At 34.2% G+C, this 26,069-nt stretch overlaps 1 protein-coding gene across 1 annotated transcript in view; it reads left to right on the top strand.

The window, feature by feature from the left end:
• RYR3 (ryanodine receptor 3) overlaps positions 1-26,069 on the top strand; it is a 263,605-nt gene that overhangs the window by 200,810 nt on the left and 36,726 nt on the right. The window contains exons 66-78 of the mRNA XM_072864265.1: positions 787-868; positions 6,674-6,804; positions 8,163-8,483; positions 9,843-10,083; positions 11,475-11,562; positions 11,670-11,762; positions 14,594-14,614; positions 16,491-16,505; positions 19,517-19,687; positions 20,154-20,213; positions 21,122-21,253; positions 22,101-22,213; positions 24,991-25,090. Of these exons, the coding sequence (XP_072720366.1) occupies positions 787-868; positions 6,674-6,804; positions 8,163-8,483; positions 9,843-10,083; positions 11,475-11,562; positions 11,670-11,762; positions 14,594-14,614; positions 16,491-16,505; positions 19,517-19,687; positions 20,154-20,213; positions 21,122-21,253; positions 22,101-22,213; positions 24,991-25,090 (1,568 nt within the window). The remainder of the gene's footprint in view (positions 1-786; positions 869-6,673; positions 6,805-8,162; positions 8,484-9,842; positions 10,084-11,474; positions 11,563-11,669; positions 11,763-14,593; positions 14,615-16,490; positions 16,506-19,516; positions 19,688-20,153; positions 20,214-21,121; positions 21,254-22,100; positions 22,214-24,990; positions 25,091-26,069) is intronic.

Below are 26,069 nucleotides of genomic sequence, written 5' to 3'. Positions count from 1 at the left end.
TATTGCACATTTAAAAATAATACTCAGTAAGTTTCAAGTTAATTATGTACAATATTTCTCCAAACACTGAGAGAGAGCAATTAGAATTTCCCTTTAAGTGTTCTCTTACCTACTGTGTGGATGAGTCTAGTTTCCTATAGAAAATTAAATTATGCTTATTTTTGTTACATATTTTTATTTCATTAGATTAAAGGACACAAGTAATTATTAATTCTTTGTGGTTTTTTCCTTACATTTGAAAACCACTTTAGTTCTCTTAATTTAAATTTTCCTTATTTTTAGCATCATTTAGTTTAAAATTACTGAAATGCCTCCTTGAGATTCATCAATATGCTGTTCCAAAATTTTGTATATATTTGGGTGATCACAATTCCAAAGCAGAAGATAATTAAAAGATTGATAGCCATGAAAAGACTTTCTTTAAAAAGGTGGGGAGCCTTTAGATCATGTTCCTAGAGGTTAGACACACAGATTGATGTGGTTTAGCTTAAAATTGTACTCTGCAAGTGTGATAACCTGCAATATCTTATTAGCAAGTATCTGCTGGCCTCTTGAAATGTCTGATGATCTGTTAGGTTTTGGAATGAATGTGGATGACAGACCAGGTATCAGAGAAATTGAAGATAAATAACACGTGTGGAGTATTGACAGCCTAGAATGTTCAGTGATACATATGCTAAAAGTTTTAGACACTGTTTATCAGACTGCATAAAACAGATGTTTAATATTTGGAAAGTAGTCTTTAGCTGAATAAATACTGAAAATCTACTTCTTATTTTCCTCTAGTGGGTGATGTACAAGTTTCATGTTACAGAATTCTTTGTAGCCTCTATTCCCTTGGGACTGGGAAGAACATCTATGTTGAAAGGTATTGAGTGAAAAACTCAGCATGTAAAATTTTCTCTTCTTTAGGAGTGTGTTGTTTAGGTGATAAAGCAGTTTGAATGAAAGGTGAATCTGAAACAGTGTGAGCATGTTTAAAATACACTTTAACTGGAATGTAGTTGCCTATATCTTAGAGTTCAATTCTGCACAAAAAAAAACCCAACCCAAACTAAATAAAAGCAAACAACTCATCCTGCATATGGCAGTGTATCTGCAGGGAGGTTTTTTTTCCCCATAGGGAAAGCTAAATTTTTCCATGGGTTGCCATCAAAGTTCCCAAAGTTTGGCTACTGCATGTTGCTGTGGTAAGTAGGCTGAGTACTAAGTAGGCTGTGTCTGTCTCATACCTAAGTCTCTCCAGAGTTCTAAAAATAGTTGTCCTGAGCATAAAATCCTGAGCATATGTAGAGCATTCTGACAGCCTTTAACTCTACAAAGGAAACCACTTTACCAGTTACTTGCATTTTAAAAAGAGTAGAGTCTCCAGTTCCTTTAAGCATCTAGTTGCTATAAGTTCCAAGCCCTGGATTTTAGATCCTCTTCCATTAAAAGAGTCTCAAATTCATCTCTGCTACTTCAGAAAAGAGAACCCTAATTGTTGGTCTGTCTATCACAAGACAGAAGCTGAGGTAATCATAACACTTCCTTATGCTTCTGAAGGCTTTAGGTTAGGCAGTTTTTATCATCTTTCTTATAATGAAAAGTTTAAGATCCACAGGGCCTAAGAGAGAGACTAAACTGGAGGAAATCCAACTCTGTAACCTGGTTAGGAGAGGTTTTGCCTAGCATGAGGAATGCTGGTCTCCACTTCCTTCCTTCCAGAGTTTATTCAGTAATTCTTTCATGCAAAATGCAGGAGCGGTCTGGTGGACAGACTATGTCTTTCCTCCCACTCTGCATGCCATGTACGTGTGTGCACAAGCTCATTCTTGTGCATGTCCACATTCAGTCATTTATACATCCATCACTAAATTATAAAGCTATACTCTTTCTTTCTTCTCTTTCTGGGCTTGAAAATCTTGAATACTCTTTGACACAGATCTGATAGGCAAAATAGGAAGTGCCTTACCCCTACTCTAACTAGCGGTCAGGGCCTTCTCACAGGAAATAAAAGGTGATTGTGTCTGAGTTGCCTTAAGATGAGAAGAGCTCACAGCACAGGCCTCCACCTGACTGGCAAGAGCTATAAGCACTGGACAGTTACATTAAACGCTGATGTTAGCAGCATCACCTTTTCCTACTGCAGTTGTCTTCTAAGAAGGGAAGAATGATCAGACATATCTGAGGAAATGAATTAGTCTCCTAAGGCTGTGTGAGAGGTTTCCAACTGTGAGTTTCATTTAGTTTGGTTTTCACTAGACTCACTCAGGCTCTTAAATTAAGGCTGTAGGCAGACATCAGTGTCTAGGTGGGAGGTAGGATTTCAAACACGCTGCTCGATATTTCAGCAAAACTTAGAAGTGAATGATTGAGCTGACATGAACAGTTATTCAAGTTAAACAATGCTCAGATTTAGGATCAAAGTGCAGTTTTTCTCCTAGTGAAGTTTGGCAGGGACATTAAGAAGTTTTACCTTCCATTGCAGGATGAGTCATAGGTGAAAGTCATATGGACTTTTCGTAGGTGAATATCATTTTTCATGGCTGAAATAGTTCAGATGATTCTACAAGACTCCTGGCTGCTGGGGCTCAGGACTAATACTAAGTTGGATTGCTGCTGCTGCCTTGTTGTGACAGACTTCCATTGTCAAGGGGTTTATCCTTTGTACAAAGAGTATTTAGATTGTTTAGGATGTTGGACATGTTTCTGATTTCTCTGTGGACCTTTCTTCTCTAAATGTCTCTGTGGTTCATAAATGTTGAGGACTGGATGCAAAATGCAGTAGTCCTTGGCTACTTTGAGCCCTAATGCTCTACTGGCAAGTGTGGTATTATTGCTACAGGCATTCTGACTATTAATTCTACACCCAGGTACCCATTTATTTTCATTCACTGCATCTTAAATTTAGGTCCTAAATTTGGGGTTGAAAACTCAGTTTTCATACCCAGTACCCAAAAGTTGTATGTCCCTTTATGGTGTCTTGGTCTTTTCCTGGTTAGTTTATAGAAATACATTTCCAAAGGATTTTTAGCACAGATTATGAAAATGATGAATATTATGAAGTGTCAGTAATGAGAAATAAACACTTCTGCGTAAGTTAAGAAATTATAGTGCTTTTTTAAATATATGTAGTTAAATATGACAAAATTAGCTGCTGTATTCAGGCATACATACATATCCAGATTGTTTAGGTTAAGACTTTGATTTGACCTATTAGAGGCTTCTCAAAATGAAGACTGCTAAAGATGCAAGAAAGTCTGTTATAACAATGGTATAATAGGAAATGCTTCTTCATGAGTACAGTCAGTTGGTGGTCTTTTATCTTGCTTTGGTTTTTCAAAGTCTAGATTGATTTGAATACATTTCAAGTGTTTTCCACTTCCTCTAAGACTTGCACATCAACCTCTGACAGTTCTTCCTCATTCTTTGGAGCAAATGTTTCCAGTTAGTTGTCTTCCCAACATATTTTGTCTAAAAGGTTAATTTGTCTTTTCTTTAAGTACCTTTTACTCCATTAATTCTATTGAACCACCCAGTTCCCGGAGTGATTTATTTTACATTATTTGTTTTTTATGTCAGTGACTGTCTGCTCTGAAATTCTTTTTATCTTTTCTAATTTCTGTCCTGCAAAATTATAGTCTTTCCCTTGGTTTCTCATGTTTAGGACTTCCATATGACAGAAAATATCTGTGTACTTAGAGTAATTTTCTTAGCCTTGTTGTATAATTGTTCACCTTCTCTTCTTTCGGCTTCTTGGTATCTTCCTTTCATATAGAAAGATGGGTATGCATTATGACATTGTCATGCATGTGATTAAATAGCCCCAGTGCATTTGATGTTAGTCGTTTCAACTTACTTTTTAATATGTGTTTGTGTACATATATATATACACACACTAAGTTTTTCCTTCTTGATCCAACAGAAGGCAAAGATGTAATAAAGTTTCCTTTTAAGGAAAATTTATGAAATCTCTATATATAATATTGCATCTTTCATTACAATTTAAATTGGAAGAGAATGTTGCTGTGCTCTAAAATATAGTTGGAATTCTAACATTATAAAAAAATTTGTTTTTTAATGAAATGTTCATGGTTGCTATCTGTGATACTAATGCATCATGTATTCTGTTGCAAAATGTACACTATATGGATGGTCAGAATGTAAGGAAAAAGACATAGATATATATAGGTGGAGCACATAGTTTCTTTTAAATTTTGTAGTAACTGATTTCTGCATTTTCCATTTCTTTGGCAGTAAAACCACAGTAAACTGTAGCAATTCTGTACAGAGAACAAATGAGCATTCACCCTTGAAATAGAGTAATACTATGTGAATCATGTTACACGAAATACCCAAGTGAACAAAAATCCTTTTTCATAATGTTTTTCAGTTCTGTAAAGCCGTTGCTTTTGCCAATTTCTTTTGTTTCTCTTGCAACAAAAAAAGTTGGAGGGTATATAGTTGCATATCTCTTCACATTCCAGCATGGTTGTGAAATAAAAATTGACATAGGCAGTTGAAGATGAGGTAGTAGATGGGTCATGATCTTTGACTGTAGGTCATACAATGAGGAAGGCTTTGTTGACAGGAAGGAATCTTAAAAAGATTGTTGTTATTCCTGGAAGTTGAACAATCATAGACTCATAGAATAGTTCGGGTTGGAAGGGACCTTTAAAGATCATCTAGTCCAACTCACCTGCAATGAGCAGGGACATCTTCAACTAGATCAAGTTGCTCAGAACCCCATCCAACCTGACCTTGTTTCCAGGGATGGGGCATCTACCACCTCTGTGGGCAACCTCTGCCAGTGTTTAACCACCCTCATTGTAAAAAATTGTTTCCTTGTATCTAGTCTAAATCTACCCTCTTTTAGTTTAAAACCATTACCCCTTGTCCTATTGCAACAGGCCCTGCTAAAAAGTTTGTCCCCATCTGTCATGGTTTAACCCCAGCCGGCAACTGAGCCCCACACAGCTGCTCGTTCACTCCCCTGCAGTGGGATAGGGAAGAGAACCAGAAGAGTAAAAGTGAGAAAACTCGTGGGTTGAGATAAAGACAGTTTCACAGGGAAAGCAAAAGCTGTGCACACAAGCAAAGCAAAACAAGGAATTCATTCACTACTTCCCATTGGCAGGCAGGTGTTCAGCCATCTCCAGGAAAGCAGGGCTCCATCATGCATAACAGTTACTTGGGAAGACAAACGCCATCACTCCGAATGTCCCCCTTTCCTTCTTCTTCCCCAGCTTTATATGCTGAGCATGGCATCATATGGTATGGAATAGCCCTTTGGTCAGCTGGGGTCAGCTGTCCCAGCTGTGTCCCCTCCCAACTTCTTGTGCACCTGGCAGAGCATGGGAAGCTGAAAAGTCCTTGATTTAGTATAAGCACTACTTAGCAACAACTAAAACATCTCTGTATTATCAACACTGTTTTCAGCACAAATCCAAAACATAGCCCCATACTAGCTACTATAAAGAAAATTAACTCTATCCCAGACAAAACCAGCACACCATCTTTCTTATAAGCCCCCTTTAAGTACTGAAAGGCTGCAAGAAGGTATCCTGCAGCCTTCTCTTCTCCAGGCTGAACAACCCTAACTCTCTCAGCCTTTCCTCACAGGAGAGGTGTTCCATCCCTCTGATCATTATTGTGACCCTGCTCCAACAGGTCCATGTCGATTCCAAAAAAACCATGGAGCTTTAAAGGATGAAAAGTGTGTGCTATCCTTATCCAATCTGTATGCCAAGCCTAACAAAATCTTGTATAAAGAGTGCTTCAGAACTTCAAAAGACTACCTTGGCTTTAGTTTTAAGCCAATGTGAGTCTGGTCTTATGCTGAAAAGGACTGTCTCAGCATCTCTTGCACCTTCATCTGTACATTTCCACCCCTTTCTTTTTTTCTGGTAAATAGTGTTTATGCAGCCAGATGATAAGCATGTTTTGTTGCTGTTGGTTTAGCTTGGTTAGTTTTGTTTTATGGTGAAGTTTATTTTTAGCTGGACTAGTTCCTTCATCCAGCTTATCAAGATGCTATCTGAGTTTTAGTGCTAACACAGAACAGACAAATAGGAAAATGGGAAGGTTGTGTGGGGGAATGCATTGCCCCTTTCAGAACACGCCACACAGAATGCCATAAAGTCATGAAATTAGTCTTCAATAAGTAGCAGTAGTGTCCCTCATCATTTGACTATGTAAATGGTATAATGTCTGAAGCAAAAGAAGTGTGTGTGTGTATATATATATATACAGAAAAGAAGTGAAATCTTGAAAAAGGGTATGACTGCCAAAACAAATTCTTGTTGATTATATGCATTTGCTCCTTGTTTAAGCAAACTGAATGTATAATAAGAATGTGCAATTACTAATCTATTCTGTGTGCATATTCTAGACATGTTTTCTATAGTTTGCAGTTGCACAGTTGCACTGTGGAGCAGTTTACCTTTAATATACAATACTTGGTGGAGGTTGTTTTTTTAAAAAAAATGTTTCTTATACCACTGTAATTTCCAGTAATTTTATTCATGTGAGAAATACCATTTTTCAAAGTTGTCAAATAGTTCCTAATGTATTGAAAAGATAAACTAAATCAGCAATAAATGTTAATGCTGCTTTATAATGCATGCTAGACGTTGAAAGCCTCGTGAAAGACTTTTCCTCTCGGGTAACTTTTCGTGTCTCCCATATACAGGCAGCGTCCTGCACTTGGTGAGTGCTTAGCATCTCTTGCAGCAGCCATTCCAGTAGCATTCCTTGAACCTTCCCTCAACCATTACAACCCATTGTCTGTCTTCAACACAAAAAGTGCAAGAGAAAGAGCGAGTAAGTACTATTCCTCATGCGAAAAAAGAAAAAGTGTTTGCTCCTCTCCAACTAATAGAAAGAAATTGTAATAATGAAAAAAGCCCAAATGTATGCCACAGTAGAGAACTCCTGCTATTGCTCTTTCATTACTTGTCATTTTAGCCTTGCTCTGCTTTGTTGAGATTGTGTTAACATTGTTCCCTTTCTCCTAGCATATTTGGATATTTTTCTGAACATGGTGTTTGAATTATTTTCTGAAGCTGCATACTGTAATATTCGAAGCTTAGTCAAAGATCATATCTGCATTACAAAAATTTTTAGCAAATCGTACATTTGTGTTCTTACTAGTAACATGCAAGAGGTGTAATATCTTATTTATGTGAGCAGGAAAATTATCTATACTTTTTTGTTCTCTTACCAGTACTCCAATGCAGTTTGGTATAGGGAACTCCTGACAGAATATGACTTTGATTCCATGAAACCTTAATCAAAGGAGCATGAGTCCTTCTACATAGATTTTCTTTGCTTGCTTCTCTCCTGACTTACACTTGATGGACTCTCATATCTTAAAGTATTTCAGTATTTTCCTCATTGATCTGTGTAAGAGTAATTACCTGCCAAAATCATTGTTCCTTTAAACAAAACAAAACAAAAAAGTAGGTAGATCAATTCCATATGCTTCATAAGTTTTCCATATAAAAGCAGTTATGGAAAAGCTTGTGCTAGCCCTTCCTTCCTGTCAGCTCTACTTTATAGAAGCAGCACTGGTGGAAGAATTTTGCTAGAGTGACTGGCATTAGATTATGATGGGTTGTTAATTGGTGAATAAGCACCCTTCAGTTTCAAATACAAGCATCTGACAACTGGAATTCTTTCCTGGCATTTTTGTTGGGAGATAGATGTGCAGAGTTCATGAACTAGATACAGTTTAATTTTAATCTCACCCATAATTTTGAGCTGTTTGTTTCCTTTTCCCTGAGGTGGATTTAATCTGTTACAAATTGACGTGAAAGTTGTGAATGATTATAGAAACAATGGCCAGAGTTTATCCAATATTGATATAAGCTCTCAGTTCTGCACTTTTACATAGCTGGGCTGCTCACCAGATAATTGCAGGACACCTTATGGTAAAGCCATAGCTTTTTGATAGCTATTGTCTATGTCAGTGCTATATGCACATCATCAGAAAGACATAATTTATGAGATGAGAGATCCGAGTATACCCCAAAGTCTTATTATAGTTATGTCTGCCCAAGATGGTGACAGAGAAAAACCTGAGTGACAATGTTACTTGTATTTAGGGTTTAACCATAGATGAACGTAGACGTTCTCTTGTTTTGTTACTTAATCTTTTGCCTTTCTACCCTTACTTGCAGTTTTAGGTATGCCTGATACAGTAGAAGAGATGTGTCCAGAGATCCCTCAGTTGGATGGACTAATAAAGGAAATTAATGATTTAGCAGAGTCTGGAGCAAGGTATACTGAAATGCCTCATGTAATTGAGGTTATCTTACCCATGCTATGCAACTATTTGTCCTACTGGTGGGAAAGAGGGTCTGAGAGTGTTCCTCAAAGTGCTGGGCCTTGCTGTACAATGGTAACATCTGAGCATCTGAGCATCATTCTTGGAAACATTCTGAAAATCATTAACAACAATCTGGGAATAGATGAAGCAACTTGGATGAAAAGAATTGCAGGTACTGTAAATATTTTTTAAAAGTAATTGTACCTAATAATATTTAATTACTATGCTACACTTTACCATATACCCAATGATATAATAATTATAAATTGTAATTAAAAACAGCAGGAAACAAAGATAAAGAGTACATAAATGACAATAGGAGAAAGAATTTTTAATTTTTTAATTTTTTTTATTATTATTTTTATGCAAACATTGTAGCATCACTTTAAGCAGAGAGCTTTCTATATAACATAATGGATTTTGAAAATCTTACCTTCTCTATGCACTGTGTAAGAGACTTAGCATTTAATTTGGAGTTGTGAATTCCATTGATTTTCAAGACACCTAAGAACTGAGTATGGCAGTAGAGAGTATAAGTCCTGTGAATTCTGTTAATGAAATATCAGGACAAAAAGGAAAGAAAGTGTATATGGTGAAATAATCCCAGGAGTAACCCAAGTTCAGAATTAGTTGCTTTGCCTGAGTAACTGTGCCAGCTATTAAATGAGCAGAAAGATTTCTCAAAATGTCTGTAACATTTAGTATCTAGGTAGCTAAAGAAATTTGCTGTATCCAAATTTTATCATTCATCTTAACAGTGTAAGAGTATAATATGCAATAAGGTAGTTCAAGAAAATCTATGTAAAGGTAATAATTTCCTGCTAAATTTTAATGCCCCATTGGTACTGGGTTTTCAGTATTATTTTAAATACTGGAAGTTCTTTAATAATAATAAGGATTCCATTAAAATTTAGTAAGAAGTTTGCTGCTTAATTGTAGAGACCGCTGCTTGCAGTTTTGTAGTGGCTGTTTATCTACATAAGGAGATAATGTACTAGTGTGGTTTTTGCAAGGATTTTTGACTCAGGTTGTCTGCATTTTATTACTAATGCTTGTACAAAATAGATCTATGATCTTGAATTAGTCATTCATTCTCTGCATTTTAGCTTTCCCAAGGCAAAAGAGGTAAAGGAATTCTTCCAGAACACTGTCTTCTATTTTCTGACATTGTATACAAAAAAAACACACACACAAAAACCCCAACAGTATTTCTGTGAGGACTGTGTGTCTCAGTCCCTACATTGTTTAGGTTCTAAGTTAGACATATGTGACTTGCCAAAACCATGGTAGTTTAATTGACATAAAACTGAGATACTTATAATCTGAATTCCCAGTAACTGGCTTTTAATCTCTCAATAAACACAGTTATTACAAAGCTATATTCATAGCTTTATTAGTAATTTTAAGATGCTCCAGAAATATGTGAACCACTATGACCTTTGTGTTTTCTAGAACTGCAGAGTTCATATTAATACGATGAAAAACATCAATTGTGCATTAATCATAGGATTATCTATATTTTTATGTATAGTTTATGCTCAACCCATCATCAGTAAAGCCAGGCCTGATCTGCTCAAAACTCACTTTATTCCAACACTGGAGAAATTGAAGAAGAAAGCTATAAAGATCGTGATGGAAGAGGAGCAACTGAGAGCAGATAGTAAAACTGACACCCAAGAAGCTGAGCTACTCATTCTCGATGAGTTTGCTGTTCTTTGTAGAGACCTTTACGCCTTCTATCCAATGTTGATACGTTATGTAGACAACAACAGGTAAATAAAAACTAATAATTAAACTCATATTCATTAGTTAATGTACTGGAGTACATGATAAGTTAATCAGAAAGAACACAATGCATTTAATGTTATGCTGAGAATCAGATCCTGAGTATCTTAAGATTCTTAACTTACAGAATGATGTACCTTGAATTCACACCTTTTTCTCACATGCATTTGGCTTATTTGGTTGTATTGTAACTGCACTATTATCGAGAATGCATATCCTGACCAGACTTATATATGCTACCACAGCCCAATGACATTAGAAATGAATATGTCTTTCAAAAATTTAAAAAATGTCTAAAACCCTGAACTGTTAATGAAGGGTGAAAAACTATTTTGCCTCAGTTGAATCATTCTATTTGTAGATAATACCACAAAGATGTTAATCTTTTGTGTTGTTTTTTTAAGACAGAAATAAAAAGTGTTTGGACAACATTGTATTGCCTTTGGAATTACCAGAAGTTTTTCTCCTCAACCATTTACTGAAGGATTATTCTGTGCCTACACTTTCCTTTTCCTTTATCGCAGAACATGACCCCAAGATGCTCTTCAGAAGAGTGTCTGAAGTATCTATAGTATCTACAGTATCTTAATCCTATCCTTAACAACATTGTTCTGTACACAGTCATTGTCCACTTATATTTTTTAGGTGTTAGTCCATACTGGGCTAGTTAAGAGCATTTTCATTGCATACACAATCCCTTATGCTGTGAACCAATTTACACTGGGAATTATTTGCTGCTTCTAGATGAACTCAAGGCTGTACTATGTAAGACCTTGTTGGCAAGGAAACACTTCAAATTTTTAAAAAACACAGATTTAACTGGGCTATGGATAAATCCAACTAGAAAGACAGAGTTAATGAGCATAAGTTATAACGTAATAATTCCTTCCATGTCTGCTGTCAGATGCCCGCTTTACGTATGGTCATATTAATGCATTTTAATTTAATGCATTTAATTTAATTTAATTTTAGAAATAATTTAATTGCATTTAATAGTGTTCTCTTTTGGATCAACACAAAGTTTTTATAACGAAGTTTTATTATGGGGAAAAAAAAAACAGAAATAGAGAAATACTTGGAGAAAGAGTTTTGCTTTTCAGCCAGGTCTGTTTTCTAGTCTGGTTCACAGAATAGGCACAAAAACATGTGTTGGCACCATGGGAGGGAGGAGCAAGCAGAAATAAGTAGCCAAGAATTAGGAGTTTTGATGGAGACTAGTTAAACTGCTGTGAAAAATGGTCTCTAACTACGGTCATGGAAAATTGAAGTGATTCTCATTAAATTCCAAGATTAACTATACAAATGTAACCTGATCTTTTAAATAGAGATTGTTATATTCAATTGTCTTATTTTAAATCTCTCTTGTTTTTGTAATTAGAGCCAATTGGCTAAAGAAACCAGATGCAGATTCTGATGAACTCTTTCGAATGGTAGCTGAAGTTTTTATCCTGTGGTGTAAATCACATGTAAGAGAAGATGTATACTTTTTCTTCCATTTTATTCTATCTTTAAATATAAATGTGGTACACGTAGATGAATTAAACTTCTGGTGATTTTTTTTTTTCATCTTTAGAATTTCAAAAGAGAAGAACAAAATTTTGTGATTCAGAATGAAATCAACAATTTGGCATTTTTAACAGGAGACACCAAGAGCAAAATGTCTAAAGTAAGTTAATAGAAATTTGTCGATCAGTTAAATCTTCGGCATGCGTTTAGTATGTTGTAAGAAGGCTTCGAAAATCTATTCAGATTGCAGCTGCTGTGCTGGTAGAAGACATGAAATTTAGTTTTGCTTCTTGATGATAGACATGACAACTACTATGCAAAATATAGGCTATGTACCTTAAAGTTGCTTATAAAATGTCTGCTAAGTAGTCAAAGACACGAGATTAAAATAAAGGTCTTGATTTGAAAAAGTTACACATATAAAAGAATATGGGTTGTAACATATAATATGGGTGGTTGATCTTTCAGGAAAAAAAAAGGTAGACTATTTTATAAAAGCAAGTGAAGAAACATTGGTTGCCTGATCTTTTTCTTGTGAATGTCAATCAGTATTGTTCTATCAACTTTGACGGAGGAATGCTGTCTTTGCATATACATCTTTATGCATACGTATAACGTGCCACATCCGCACTGTTCTTCTTGTTTCTTGTTAATGACCACATTCATTTCTTTTTTGCTCATTTTCAATATGACAAGATGCCGACATGATGGCTGGAAAGTACATTTGTTACCTGTATAATAGAGAAAATGCATGTTGTCAAGGTAAAAAATGCCAGTTTGACATTAGGAAGATTGCCTTACTCAACTAAAGCCAGTTGAAGTCTAATTCCAAATTACTGTTGGCAAATGCAGCAAAGAACCCTCTGTTTTATTCATATTTGTAAAGTGTTTGGAGTAATGCTATTTTGAAAGTGTTCCAGAGAAGTGGTGGGGTTTATTGTTTTGTATTTCACTATATTTTGATTGTCTGTAACTTAGCTACTGTAAGTCCAACTTTAGACAATAGAGTGTCAGATAAAATGTGCCATTGAGTTTCTTAATTCTCTTAAAAAACGCTTGCTTCTTTTCTATTATATTTTTCTAAGTTCTGAAACTTGGTTAAGCCAAACCCTGATATTGGAAAGTTTACAAGCAAAAATAACAGATTTTCTGCTTGTCATTAGTACATGACTGGCACTGAACAACAATTCAAACTACATAGAGAATTCCATATTTGGAGAAAAGGAAATTTTTAATGTGTTTTCTTGTTTTCAAGATGCAGCTCCTTGAAATTGTGTGATAGAATTGAAATGTTTGTATTATCCTCATTAGCGAGATGAGTAATGAGCACAGTCTAGGCTAGTCAATTGCATAATTAACAGTCTAACACGTAGCTCTGTACTTTTATCATATGGCAATCACTACACATTCATTTAATACGTATACTTCAACATTTATATGTTAGAATTGGCCTGAGGAGCCAAGAATTAGGTGTACTTTTTTAAAAAACATGATAGGTTAAAATCAGGTGATTCATATTTAATCTAAATTGTGTCTCACTGCACTACTGATAATAGGATAATATGATAATATGATATAAACTGTTAGTGTCATATTTTAGTCTGTCATGGCAGACTGACAAGACAAATCTTTACAAAATAAAGTATAGGTATCCCTCATACTCCTCTGATTTGGATAAAATCACAGGAATTTAACATCAAGAATCTATATGACCCAAATTTGAAAGAGTTTGGTTTTGAGATTACATTTTCAAATGCTTGTTGTGTATATTTAAATATACACATATAATATGTATAAATACTTGTATAAATATATTTATACATAACAGGGTTGTAGATGCATACGTAAATGCGCTTTTCTTCATATGTGTATACAGTAAGGGAGTTTATAAATTTTTTTTATACACCTACAATTTTTTGTAAGTATATTAATATCAATCATAGCATTCAGGGACACTGTGCTTGGTTACTGCTAATATAGGAAGAAATAAAAGATTGAATTGGTCATGACTGAATATTTTATTAATATGGTACCATATCTGCAGGAGTAATTGCAGAACAGCTGATCATTTAGATAGGCATTTATTTCATGATGACTTAAATACCATAATACAATACATGAGGCATCTTTTAGAAGTCTTGTATTGGTTTTCTATATATGGTTCCTAAGCAGGAAATTGATAACATTCCGTAATATATAATGTAAGTGCTCTAAACCCAGTACATTCATTAAAGCATATATTTAGATCTGAATAATTTTTTTTTAAGACTGCATAGTTTAGAATAAACAAGAAGTTCTCTAAGTAACTGAATTTCAGGGTGTCTTACAAGTTTTGATATTTATATCCTCAGAGAATAATCAGTAGAGGACATTACATTAGGGAACATTATTTTTATAATTTCTTGCTTTAATACTAATGTTCAGCTCAGGAAGTAGTATGCTAACAGAATAATTAGCACTTTCCTCTTTATCACCAGTTCCTCTTTATTCACATTATTTTTAGTGGAAGCAATCATATCCAGTATTTGTCAAGCATAAGAATGTATAGACAACTGTGAATATGAACATTGGCTATTAACAGTTGGCCCAAGGCAGAACGGTTTGGGGTCTCTTCAAGGAGTAAGGCCCCATGCTGATCTCAGGCTGCTTTAGGCAACTGTCTGTCTTACAACAGAGACTTAGTATTTTTCCTAAGATACAAGATACTGTGATAGTACTAATGTATAAGGTGTGATATATCATGTATGGAAGGTTCTATATCTTTACATGCCATACACAGAAAAATATATGCAGAGGATGAAGGATTGGGATTACATTATTCATCGGTAGCTAATGGCAGTGGTAACAAATGATTCATCATTACAATCAATAAATTAATTAAGTACCCATTGTATTTTGATTATACAATATTAACTTTGTTAATATTTTCTCAAATAAATGTATTAACAGCTGAGCAAGTTTTTTAATTTTTCTTTTCTAAAAAAATGGCAGCAGATTGCTCGGAGGGGAATGGTAAGTTAGAGAACTTTCAGTCTGAGCAGAGACTGGTAACTTAGATTGCATTGAAATAACAGATTTGTGATAGAAGGGTTGAAATGGAGAATTTAAACACATTCAACTCCACTAATCTGTTATTTTTGAACCGTTTATAGGCTTGTTGATAAAATAGCATTTTGATTAAGATGCAATGATGTCCTATTGTGTTTTACATTTAATTGGTATAAAAGACTAAGCATATACATTCACATGTGCATAATAAATGTGTAATACATATGTGGGCAATTTTTATGTGGAAGTTTTGGAATCTAAATGAATGTGTGGCTGGATATACAACCTCAGTTGCTAAACACTTGCATATCCTACTGAAGTTTTATTTGACTGGCCCTCATTATTAATTTTTTTTTAATATGTTTTTAAACAGCATTTGGATAGACCTATTATAGAAGTTTGAGGCAGTCATAAAATCTAAGTTTGTATTACAAAAAAACATTGTGGTTTGTGCCCATTTGTAATATGTAATACATATTATTGGCAAATTTACAATAATTATAGGATTTCATGTTAGTATTTTCTGTGAGAATTTTAGATCTTTTCTTTGAGACTATTTCAATTGCATAGAATAAGTTTCCTTTAGATATACTACAGTAAATCATGAGTGGATTACTTTTGTGGTCATCTCTAATAAATGAAATATAATTAACGTCTTGTCTTTACTTGCCTTCAGTGTATACCTGCTGAGCCATGTCTGTGCAGCATCTACATATTTCAGGCAATTGAAATTTTCAATTAAAATTTGCTATTTGTCTGAGCAAGGTATTGAAGATTCTAAGGTGCTTAACACTTACATTTGATGATTAATCTTTCAGTCTTTCTTGACTTGTAGCTGGTTTTCTTCACTATGTGATATAAATACAGGATATAAAAAGAGATTTTAATAATAGCTTGGCTTCAACATTTTGAGGCTAATTCAAGTATCACAAGAAAACAAGGTTACTACTAGAGCTATCACAGAGTGGGAGGCTTGTTTGTGTTTATGGTTTTTTCTGTTTGTTTTTAACCAACAGTTTTCTGTAGTATTTTCCCATGCCTGGTCTTTCTTTTGAGTAACAGTTGAAATTTTTTGCTGTTTTACCATAACTACACAGTTTTGTTCTTATCTTAAGATTGCCTGACACAATGATAATATAGTGTTGACTATGGAATGCATGTTTATTTAAGTGTATTTATGGTATTAAGTTAATAAAAAGGAAAAAAAACTGTGTACATATGACAGTTACAGTTGAGTTTATAATAGTGTTCTCAAAATGGGTACTGCTGAGAGATAGGAGCTTAAGTTTTCTCTCAGGCTGTCTTCAAAACAGTAATGAGCTATGCAATGGGAAAATACATCTATAAATGAAATGCTACATCTTCACAGTGATAGGTTGATTTCCATTTCTAAATATAACTTTTCTCAATCATATTTTGGTGAGGAAAAGCGGTAGAAAGAGCTATTTTGCTGAAAATGTGAATACTTTTCATTATTGGACTGTCCAGAGTTCCAGACACCTTCTCCTTTTAACAATATTGGGAAAAGATGCAGTAATTAGTATATTGATGTGCTTACTTACTAGATGTACTTGCTTATGTGCTGAAGCAAGAAATGGTAGCACTGAATAGCAACAGATAAATTCAGAAGTTCAATCATTTAATAAGGATTAAGCTGAATAAAAATTATTTCACTAAGATCTCATTTGATTATACACTTACAGTCTATTGTTTTAGCTACAAACTTATAATATTTTTATTGTCCTAATAAAGCTGAGTAAGTTTATTACTAACTTGTAAAATTATCATCTTTTCATCTCTTTTACTTATGTTTTTTTCCCTTTATTTTTCTTTCATACAGGCCATGCAAGTAAAGGTACAGGTTAAAGTGCATGATGTGTCTTTGTTTTAGATTTAGAGATGATCAGGCTCCAAGCATTCTTTCCATTGATCATAGCAGTGGCGTCACAAAGTGAAGGCCCAGGTTCCACCTACTATAAATTTTCTCCGAGTTCAAGTGGCAGTATTTGACCAGAGCCGCTGAAATTCCCTTTGGCACTCCCACATGTTGCTTAATGTGAAAATGTAGTAAAGTTACCTTTTGTAATTATTTTAGATGTACGTTCCGCCTCTGCTGTCTTTCTGCATTCTGATTTTTTTACTAATATATTGGAGCAGACATTGTAAAAGCAATGCCTAAGTAGAGTCATCAGAAACAGGTGTTTGGCTTATGATATTCAAGAAAAATATATGGGAGAAATGTGCTATAACCTATATCCTGTCTGTAGATGAATAGAAGATTGTATTAGAACCAATAAGTTTAAATAAGATATAGAGTTCAAATCCTACCTTTTTCCAAAATTAAAATGATCTTTACTAACGATGTAAGGTGGGCAAAGCTTTTGAATAATCCTTGTTTCTTTTATGTATTTAATGTATTCAAAGCTTTCTTTGTCTCGAGTGAACCATAGTTCACCTTTCTTTGCGTCATTCATGTTATCTTTTTAAATATGAATTTCTAACATAGATGAGTACTTTTCGACCTATGATGTGTTCTTCACTGGTGAAGCAGAATGAACAGCAAAATGGAGCATAAAACCCTTTCATCTTTCCCTTCACCCTGTGTGCTGAGAAGCACACGTGATGCTGTGAAGAGTTTTTAATCAATTAAATTGGAGGCATAAGTTAAAAAGTGAGCAGTTGTGTTAAACTAATAGACCTCATTTCACGCTTTGCTATTGTCAAACTTCCCCAGGTATATAGAGTAGGATTTAATGAATGCTCTCATGATAATCTCGGAGAATTGAAGGTTTAAGGAGGGCTGGAAATACTAAAAATATTAATTCCATTATCTTAACCAGTTTTTGCTGATTTTTTTTTTTTTAGTATAAATGAATTTTTTCTTCTTTTTGATTGTATTTTTAATTATTATGAATCTACTGGAGAATCTGTAATTCTTTTTCTGTATATATTTGTTGAAGAAATGTCCATTTGTGTGTTTAAATCCTCAGACAAGTAAGATCATTACGTGCTGTTAGGCAACCAGGTTATATAATTCTTCTTGTTGAGGTCCTTTTAGCACAGTTAATTATTTAGGCAAAATATATCCAATTTTAATGCTCTTTACATATGAAATCAAAGTATTGTGTTTACTCATATAGGTGCATATTAGAACTGAAAGAGTCATAATTTTATTGTCATTTAGGTTTCTGTCTGTGACTCTACTTATACATTTATCAGCAGGAGTTGTGAATTCACAGAGAGCAGAATTTGATGGCAAAGGCAGAATGGATTTTCTTTTAATGTTTTAAAAATGTTCAGGTTTTAAGGTTCATCTATCTTGTTCATACCTAGTTATTAATCTCAAATGAAAATAAAAAAAATTGGATGTATAAAATGTCCTCAAACATAAAGATGCAGAAAAGTAAACCAGTATCTCTCCTCTTCCTTTTTTTTTTAATATATCTATTATATATTTTGTTATTCCTTATTTAAGATGCATAGTGACGCCACTGGAATACAGTAATACATTGTGGGATTTGTTTGTCTGCTGTCAAATGTAGAGTACAAATAATGTCATTATTATAGCCATTACATCACTGCTATTTCTAAGGCACTTCCAAAAGCAAAGCTTTGAGGCAAAGTACTCTCTTGCAATTGTTAGTTCCTTAAGAAAGGAAGCCACATCCATTGTGTGTTCCCTCTGACCTGCAAAATGCTCAACACCAGCTACATACACAGAGATTCACCAGCTAGAAGACAGAATTTGCCAAAATTTACCACTGAGTAGAATATGTATGGCTGCCTTTTTTTCTTCCAGTGATTACTGTGATGATAGTGTGGTAATAATTGGTAAATAATGAATTGCAATGGATTCTGCTGTATCCTTATGTGGAACTACACAAAGTATTATAAAAACAGTAGTCAGTAAAACTTAATTGACAGAGGGAAAAGGATGTGGAGGGTTAAATGCAAGCATTTGCCATTTTGTAGTGTTGTATAAGCCTGGAGGCCTAGTCCTGAAATCTTATCTTAGGCAAAACTCCCTTGAGTGTAGTAGGAGTTTAATCTGGGTACAGAATTCAGAACTGGGCTATTTTTATGTTGTTGTTTACCATATGTTCATTAAATATACGGGCGTGTTCTAAAGATTTTGGTTTGCTGTCTCATAAATGAAAAGTTGTGTGTGAAATATTTTTGTACAGTGTCTGTGGTAAGAAGATAGGGCAGATGTCATTCTGTTGTGCTGTTTACTTCTCTGTCTCTTTTGTTTTCCTTTTTCTCATGATCTCCAAAGATGCAAAAGACTTAATTTTTCATCCCAGAGTTACTTATATTAGCCAAAGCCAAAGGGCAGTGCTTTTCCCAGAGGCACTAATTCATTGGCATTTTATTGCATTGAATCAAAGCCTTTTTTGATACTGGTATTTTTCAGTTGAGACAAATCAGACAATATTCATTCATTCAGACCCTGGATAACTATATGTAGGTTTCTAACAAAAATGTAAACATCCTGAATTTGTCTCTGTAACATTGAGAACTAATAGGGTCCCCTGAGACTGACTCAGCTTTTGATTTTAGAGTTGTTTCTGATTTGAGAGGTAAGATCCAGAAAATATAGTTAGATTCATATGTATGAATGCACGCAAAAGTATGTTACTGCTATTAAAATATTACTGTTATTGCAATTTCTGCATTGGCGCACACCAAAAGTATTCCTTTACATTTCCTGCTCAAGACTGTACACCCTTCCTCTAATGTAGCATTTCTAATTAATTGTACTACATCAGAAACATAGTTTCCTTGGACCATTAGGGGAAGAGCGTGTTGGAAAAGCATGTGATCAGAGAATTACAGTCATTTACTTTTCTATTTTTTTAATTATAGTCTGGAGGACAAGATCAAGAGAGAAAGAAATCAAAACGTAGAGGGGATTTGTACTCCATACAAACATCCTTGATTGTAGCTGCACTTAAAAAGATGCTTCCTATTGGTTTGAATATGTGCACTCCTGGAGATCAAGAGCTCATCTCTTTGGCTAAGACTAGATACAGCCATGTAAGTGTAGACTTCGTAATAGTTTTTAATGCAAAATAAGCAGAACTTTATAAACTGAACTTGGAGGCATAGATATCTAAGCAGTCAATATAATTAAATATATCAATGTACTGTAAGCAATTATAGCTGCTAATTGTGCTTTCACAAGAAAAAGTGGTGTGTATAGACAGCTGCCATCGTTTCCATGTCATTTTCCATTTCTATACAGTGTACATTTTTACGTAAGCATATTCATTTGGACCAAATACTGAAATACCATTAGTTAGCTTTAATTCTCTTCAAAGTTTAAGCATTGTTTCATGGTCAAAATTAAAGAAAGCCTTTGTCCCATGCCCTTCTGGTAACTTATGTACTTCGAAAACAAGAGTTGAAGTTTAAATGTTAAAATAATAGCTGTTCTGTGTTGTACATGTTCTTATGAGATGAATCATAATCTGAATTGAAAAATACTTCTACCTTTCTACAGAGGGACACTGATGATGAAGTCAAAGAACATTTACGTAACAACTTACATTTGCAGGAAAAGGTAATATGAAACAATCTGTCTTAAAAACGCTGATGTGCACTTTTAAAACACAGAAGTCACAATTGTTTTGCTTATCATGATACATAAAAAAACAAAAAAAGAGAATGTGAAAGCTATTAGAAAAATTGCCATTTTAACATTTTTCTTCATAATTTTTTCATGACAATAATTAGTTTATTTGTAGCTTTGGCTGGTATTTTCAAGTTTCAGGAAGTCCTATAGAATGGGACAAGTGTAAAGAATTAAGATATTTGTAGTTTTAGGGCTATAATAATCTATATTATATATAATACGTAATATAGATCTAATAATTTATAAATAAATAAATGAGATCATTGCCTACAGTCTTTGAACATAATAGGAGTAACTCATCTGTCATAGGAGATGACTGTCTGGTTGCTATAAATTTGTGGTTACATAAATATAAATTGGACACACTAAGTAATTCTAATGCGTTTTTTCTATTTCTGTCTTGCAAAAAAACCCAAAACTTTCGGCTTTAACTCTTCACCTACTGAAATTCCAGCTGTCTTTTATAGACTCCATAAAACAGCTTTCCACTGTCGGTACAGAAGTCCTGCAAGGAGTTAAACTCAATCCCAGTACTAAATGTGCTTCCTTATTTTTAATGCAGTTAAATGGGATACAGAAGTCCCAGCGTGCTTTATTTGGTTTAATGAAATAAAAATACAGAACCTTGCTTAAGAATTGAGTTCAGTTACCCAACAGTATACAGAATCTAATGCCATTTTTCTGAGCAGCTAGCAGATGTTAATTTTGACTAAAAGGGGACAGATGAAGTGGGAGTATCTATAACATTTTTTATTATACTATGAGAATAAGAGTGGTGGTAGTCAGATTCAGTATCTTCATTCAGCAGCTTATGTATGAAATATGTTGGTTTTTAGTCTGATGACCCAGCTGTGAAATGGCAGTTAAATCTGTACAAAGACATTTTGAAGAGTGATGAACCTACTGACCCTGAAAGAAATGTGGAACGTGTGCAGAGGATATCAGCTGCTCTATATCATCTGGAACAGGTAAAAAGTTAAATGTCTATACTGTGTTTGTTTTAAAGTAGCATGAGTTTTTTTCCTTGTAGAGATTAGTTCAACTTCAGTGAGTGTCATTATTACAGTTTCCAGATAAAAATTATTTTTGCGCATGAGCACACACATGAACATACAGATGTGTATATATGCAAAGTTTTTAATGTAATCTGTTGAAGTGCCTCAATTTAGCTTCAGGGAAAACTCGGGATGTATTTGCTGCTGCAAAACTTTGTGAACAGTCGCAAGAAGTATAGTGTACAAATCATCACCTTTCAGTAGTTGAAAACTCTGTAATTTTAGGAAGAGATGTTTGCATGTGCATTCATTTTTAATACTGGTTTTAGTCCATCTCCTATTTCTGCACCTGAGGATGCTGTAGCAACTTTCAAATTGGTTGCCTGTTCATTCAAATGGTACAATTTAAATACAAAAAGGCATTTGTACTCTTCCCACCTGAAGTTAATCCATTTAATTCACAAGTGATATAGCACAGAAATTTGTTCACATGAACAATTGAATATGCATAGTTAGAAACAGACAAAATAACCATTTTGGAATTTTACCAAGGAGTCCCACACATGAGATACTCTGGCATCTTGAGTTTTCGGTATAAACTGAGAGGTACTATATATAAGGCCTCCAGTATTTTTTTCTTATTAATTTAAAAACAAAAAAAACCAAAATAAAATGCCAAAAGAACATTTTTTTTCAGATGATGGGGAGAGTTTGTAACATTTTCTGATTTGCTAACTACATTAACCACTAGCTAAAAAGAAAATTTTGAATAAAAGTTGAAGAGTTTCCATTGTATGTACTAGACGATATTTTCCCATAGGTTGAACAACCACTGAGATCAAAGAAAGCTGTTTGGCACAAACTCCTGTCAAAACAACGCAAAAGGGCTGTTGTTGCGTGTTTCAGAATGGCACCATTATACAACCTGCCAAGGTAAATGGTTTAAAAGTTTATTTCTTCGTAACTTTTGTTTACATTTCTGACTGCAAATATTGCTTGTGTGTATACCTACAAGTTTGTTGATTCTAAGGCCTATGTAATTTTGTTTAAGAGACAAAAGAGTTGGTTAGTTATCAGCTAATTCCTCACAGTAGCAAAATACTTGTCTCATGACAAATAACCAGAGGGGGAAAAGACCATAGGAATTACACTGCTTCAAAACCAAAATGCTTCATTTTTGTCAGCTGTTACTCTGTATAGTGCCTCAATTTATCTGTGAAAATTGTGAAGATGTTGCTGTTTCTGTCCCTTTTTTGCCTCTGATTGGTTGCTCTTTTCACTCTTTATTCTCCTGTGTTTGTATTCTTTTCTCTTTTTTAACTTTGTATGGCTATTCCTCTCCTATTGCATGAACGCTTCATGCTCTTTAGCTTGTCTGAGGCAATCTTTAGCTACTACATGAGAATGTTATATGCATTAAAGTGGCTATTGGGGCAGAGCAGTGCAGAATGATATTTTGGACTTTGTTGCTCTGCTTCTTACTCCAGTTGAATGTAGATACCACAAAGTCCAAGATAAAGTGCATCCTGTGCCTGGATCCATCTACTGCTTTAAACAGAATATTAAGACCATGCGGCATTGGGGTAATTTCCTTTACCCTGTTCCTTCTCAACAAGTCTGCTTTTTATTCAGATACAGCCTAAGCACATCTTTAATTAAGTTTGCTTCTCACCTTCTTCTGCACTTTTTCACCTTTCATGTTTAATATTTTTGTTCAAAGATTGTTTGCAAAGTATTTAACAGAAGAGTTGCATTGCGTTTTTAAGTGGCTTTATTAAAGCCAATCTACATGCTTGATGTCAGCTAAAGGTCTGTAGCTGTGCCATTAACATATTGGAAGAATATTAGATTTGCACAAGACAAATAAAAAGCCAGTTATACTGTAAAAAGCACACATCTTTCCTTTACAAAAAAGCAGTAGTTCTAGACTATAATAATGTCTCTAAGTTGTCACGCTACCACCAGGCAATCTTTAAAGAACCAGAGAAATGAAAAGGTTTAAGTACAACGTAAGAACAAACTGGCTAGTATCAACCATTTCATCTTCAAGAATTGTGTTTGGAAAAACAAGAGGAAGTGGTATGAAGATCACCTATTTCAGTATAACATTTTTGTGAGCGTGGTTTTTTTTTTTTTACAACTATATTCTGGATTTATAAATTCTTAAAATGTTTGGAATATATATGAGTACCCAAACGATAAAAATTGTTCATCTTATATTTACCTTTAAAAAAACCACTTTTATTTATTATTTTTGAGGTTGATGGAACACTTGCCAAGGGGCAAAATGGGTTATGAATCTGTATTTTCATTTTCAAGAAAATATGGAGTAATACTCATTGAAGTAGAACATTTACATTATCTGTAATTTTCATTAAAAACTTTTCTGTGTTAAAAAGATTGAGGTTGGTTCTTCTCAAACTTTATGGTAGATTTTGTGGTGGAGTTTACTCCTAATTTAAATTTGAATGTGAGGCAAATCTGTCCAGTTGTTTCATCTTGTAGATTCTAAAAATGAACTGTCATAAAACTATTTTAGCCAATTAATTGTGGTGTCTGCACTTCAAAACAGGCAAGACTGAAAAAACACTTTGGACTTAGAATCATAAAATCATAGCAGGGTTTGGGTTGGAAGGGACCTTTAACGGTCATCTGGTCCAATACCCCTGCAATGAGCAGGGACTTCTAGGTATATTGCTCAATTGATAGGTGCAGAACAAAGTTTTAAAATTCATTAGTTTATAGACACATATTTTTTCTAGATAAATCATAGGATTCTGACAGGAAAATAAGGCTATCACACTATTATGCACCTATAACTATCTCCATCATTTAAATTGATTGTGTTGTTAAGACATCTCTGAACCCTAGGGAGATTATTTCAAGTGGGATAGGATTAGTTCTAGGAGCTGTGTAAATCCCTTTGAACCAGAGTTTCCAATGCAGCTCTCCTTATTTTGTATATTTCCTCATTTTAGTTGCAGCTTTATATTGGGAGTGTTAGTTTTAAATTTGATGTTAGAATCAATTAATTTAAAGGGCAGTAAGCAAACATTATGGTGGTACCCTTTCATTTATCCTAGAAAAGATTAATATCTTCAGTGAATAATGAGCTCTCTCTTTTGAAAATTTTCTGGAGATTTAGGTGGCTTTCAATATAATTTAATGTTAATCTCATGTTTTAATCTAACTTTCTTCAAAATACATTCTTATATATATCAGGTTTTAGAAATTCCAGTAAGATATTTCAGAAATTGAAATGTCTATTGATGTGCAGGTGTTTGTTAAATCACAGAAAAATTACTTTAATTTCTACTGTAAATATTCCAAGTACTCTCTTTTCTGAGAAGTGCCTGGAGATACAAAAGAAATAGTTGTATTTTTAAAATATTTTTATTTTTAAAGGAAAAAAAAGCAGTTAAGTTAGGAAATACTAATTCTTCATGTTCTGTGTTTAATGAATGTACATGGCTTTGAAAAAGTGTCTTATGTGATAAATGTTTTCTCTGAGATGTGTGTATTTGATGTTTTAAGGAAATTTATTTGTAAAAAAATTTGTCTTATTGTCTGTCATCTGTATATGCACATAGATACAGCAAAGTTGTACATGGCAATTCTTCATACACAGTTTACAAATACATTCTTTCTGACTACGTTATTGAATTTAACTTGTGCCTTTCTTCAATGAAAACCTATATGCTTTTCTTCAGACACAAAATTAGCAATTTCTTCCTGAGCACCTTTCAACGTGTTTGGCTGGAAAAAGTACATGAAAAAACTCAGTATGACAGGCTTATACTCAAGTTAACGGTAATGTAACTTGTGGAGAGCCTCTTCCTTATGCGCACACTTATTCCTTCCCAGCCATGATTTGATGTTATCATAAAACATGAATTTGTACAATTTTCAGAGGGGATTCTGATTGGTCAGTTTTTGAAATTTGGTAATAAAATGGCACCGGTGCCAACAGGAGAGCCTAGAAGGTTGGCTTAATAGCTATTCCATTAGAAAACATGTGCACAGTGTATTTAGACAAGTCATAGTATACACAGCCAATTTGTATAGCTTTTGTTAGTGGTGCAGGATAAAAGTAAATGAAAATGAACCTCATGTAGTGCACCTCAAAACAAATTTTTCCCCCAAATGTAATGTAAAGACGGAATGGTTTGGCCATTATTATGTGTAGTCTTATTGCCATGAGTTGTATTTTCTGTGGAAACTTAAATTAATGAATACTCTATAGTAGTAATTAATATGCCTAAGAGTTTTCTAAAATTGGTCATTTTCTAGAGCAGGTTCTGTGTATTTCTAATCCAGCTTCTCTGGGGACACATTAATACTGCCCTGATTTGGAACTGAAAGAAAAGAAGCTGAGGTTAGGCTTCTCTGTGTGGAAGATGGCAATGATTGTCTGCAGATAACATACTGGAAAGCACTTGATAATTGTTTTGGTGTTGATGGCCAACTTCTGCTGTCTCAATGTCCTAAATCTAGGAAACTAGATTTACGTCTCATAGGTGTAAATCCCACCCACTCATTCTCAGTCTGTTCAAGTGTGTATTTTTCCCATGCTTTCATTAAGGTTCCAGTCCTGCAGTTTCACATATGTGCATTAGCACTGCCAAAGCCTTCAAAACAAAAAGTAATGTATACATATGTGTATTAAAAAAAATAGTAAGAATGTTCAAAAGTACATGCAGATTTGTCACTGAATGTTAGTTATGTTCTGCATTTTGTTTCACTGACCAATCAGAGGATCAGAATTGTACAAATACGTATCCTTACTAAT

The sequence above is a fragment of the Ciconia boyciana genome, chromosome 6 (assembly GCF_034638445.1).
Source record: "Ciconia boyciana chromosome 6, ASM3463844v1, whole genome shotgun sequence".
Lineage (NCBI taxonomy): Eukaryota > Metazoa > Chordata > Aves > Ciconiiformes > Ciconiidae > Ciconia > Ciconia boyciana.
This window is presented reverse-complemented; position numbering and strand designations above follow the sequence as displayed.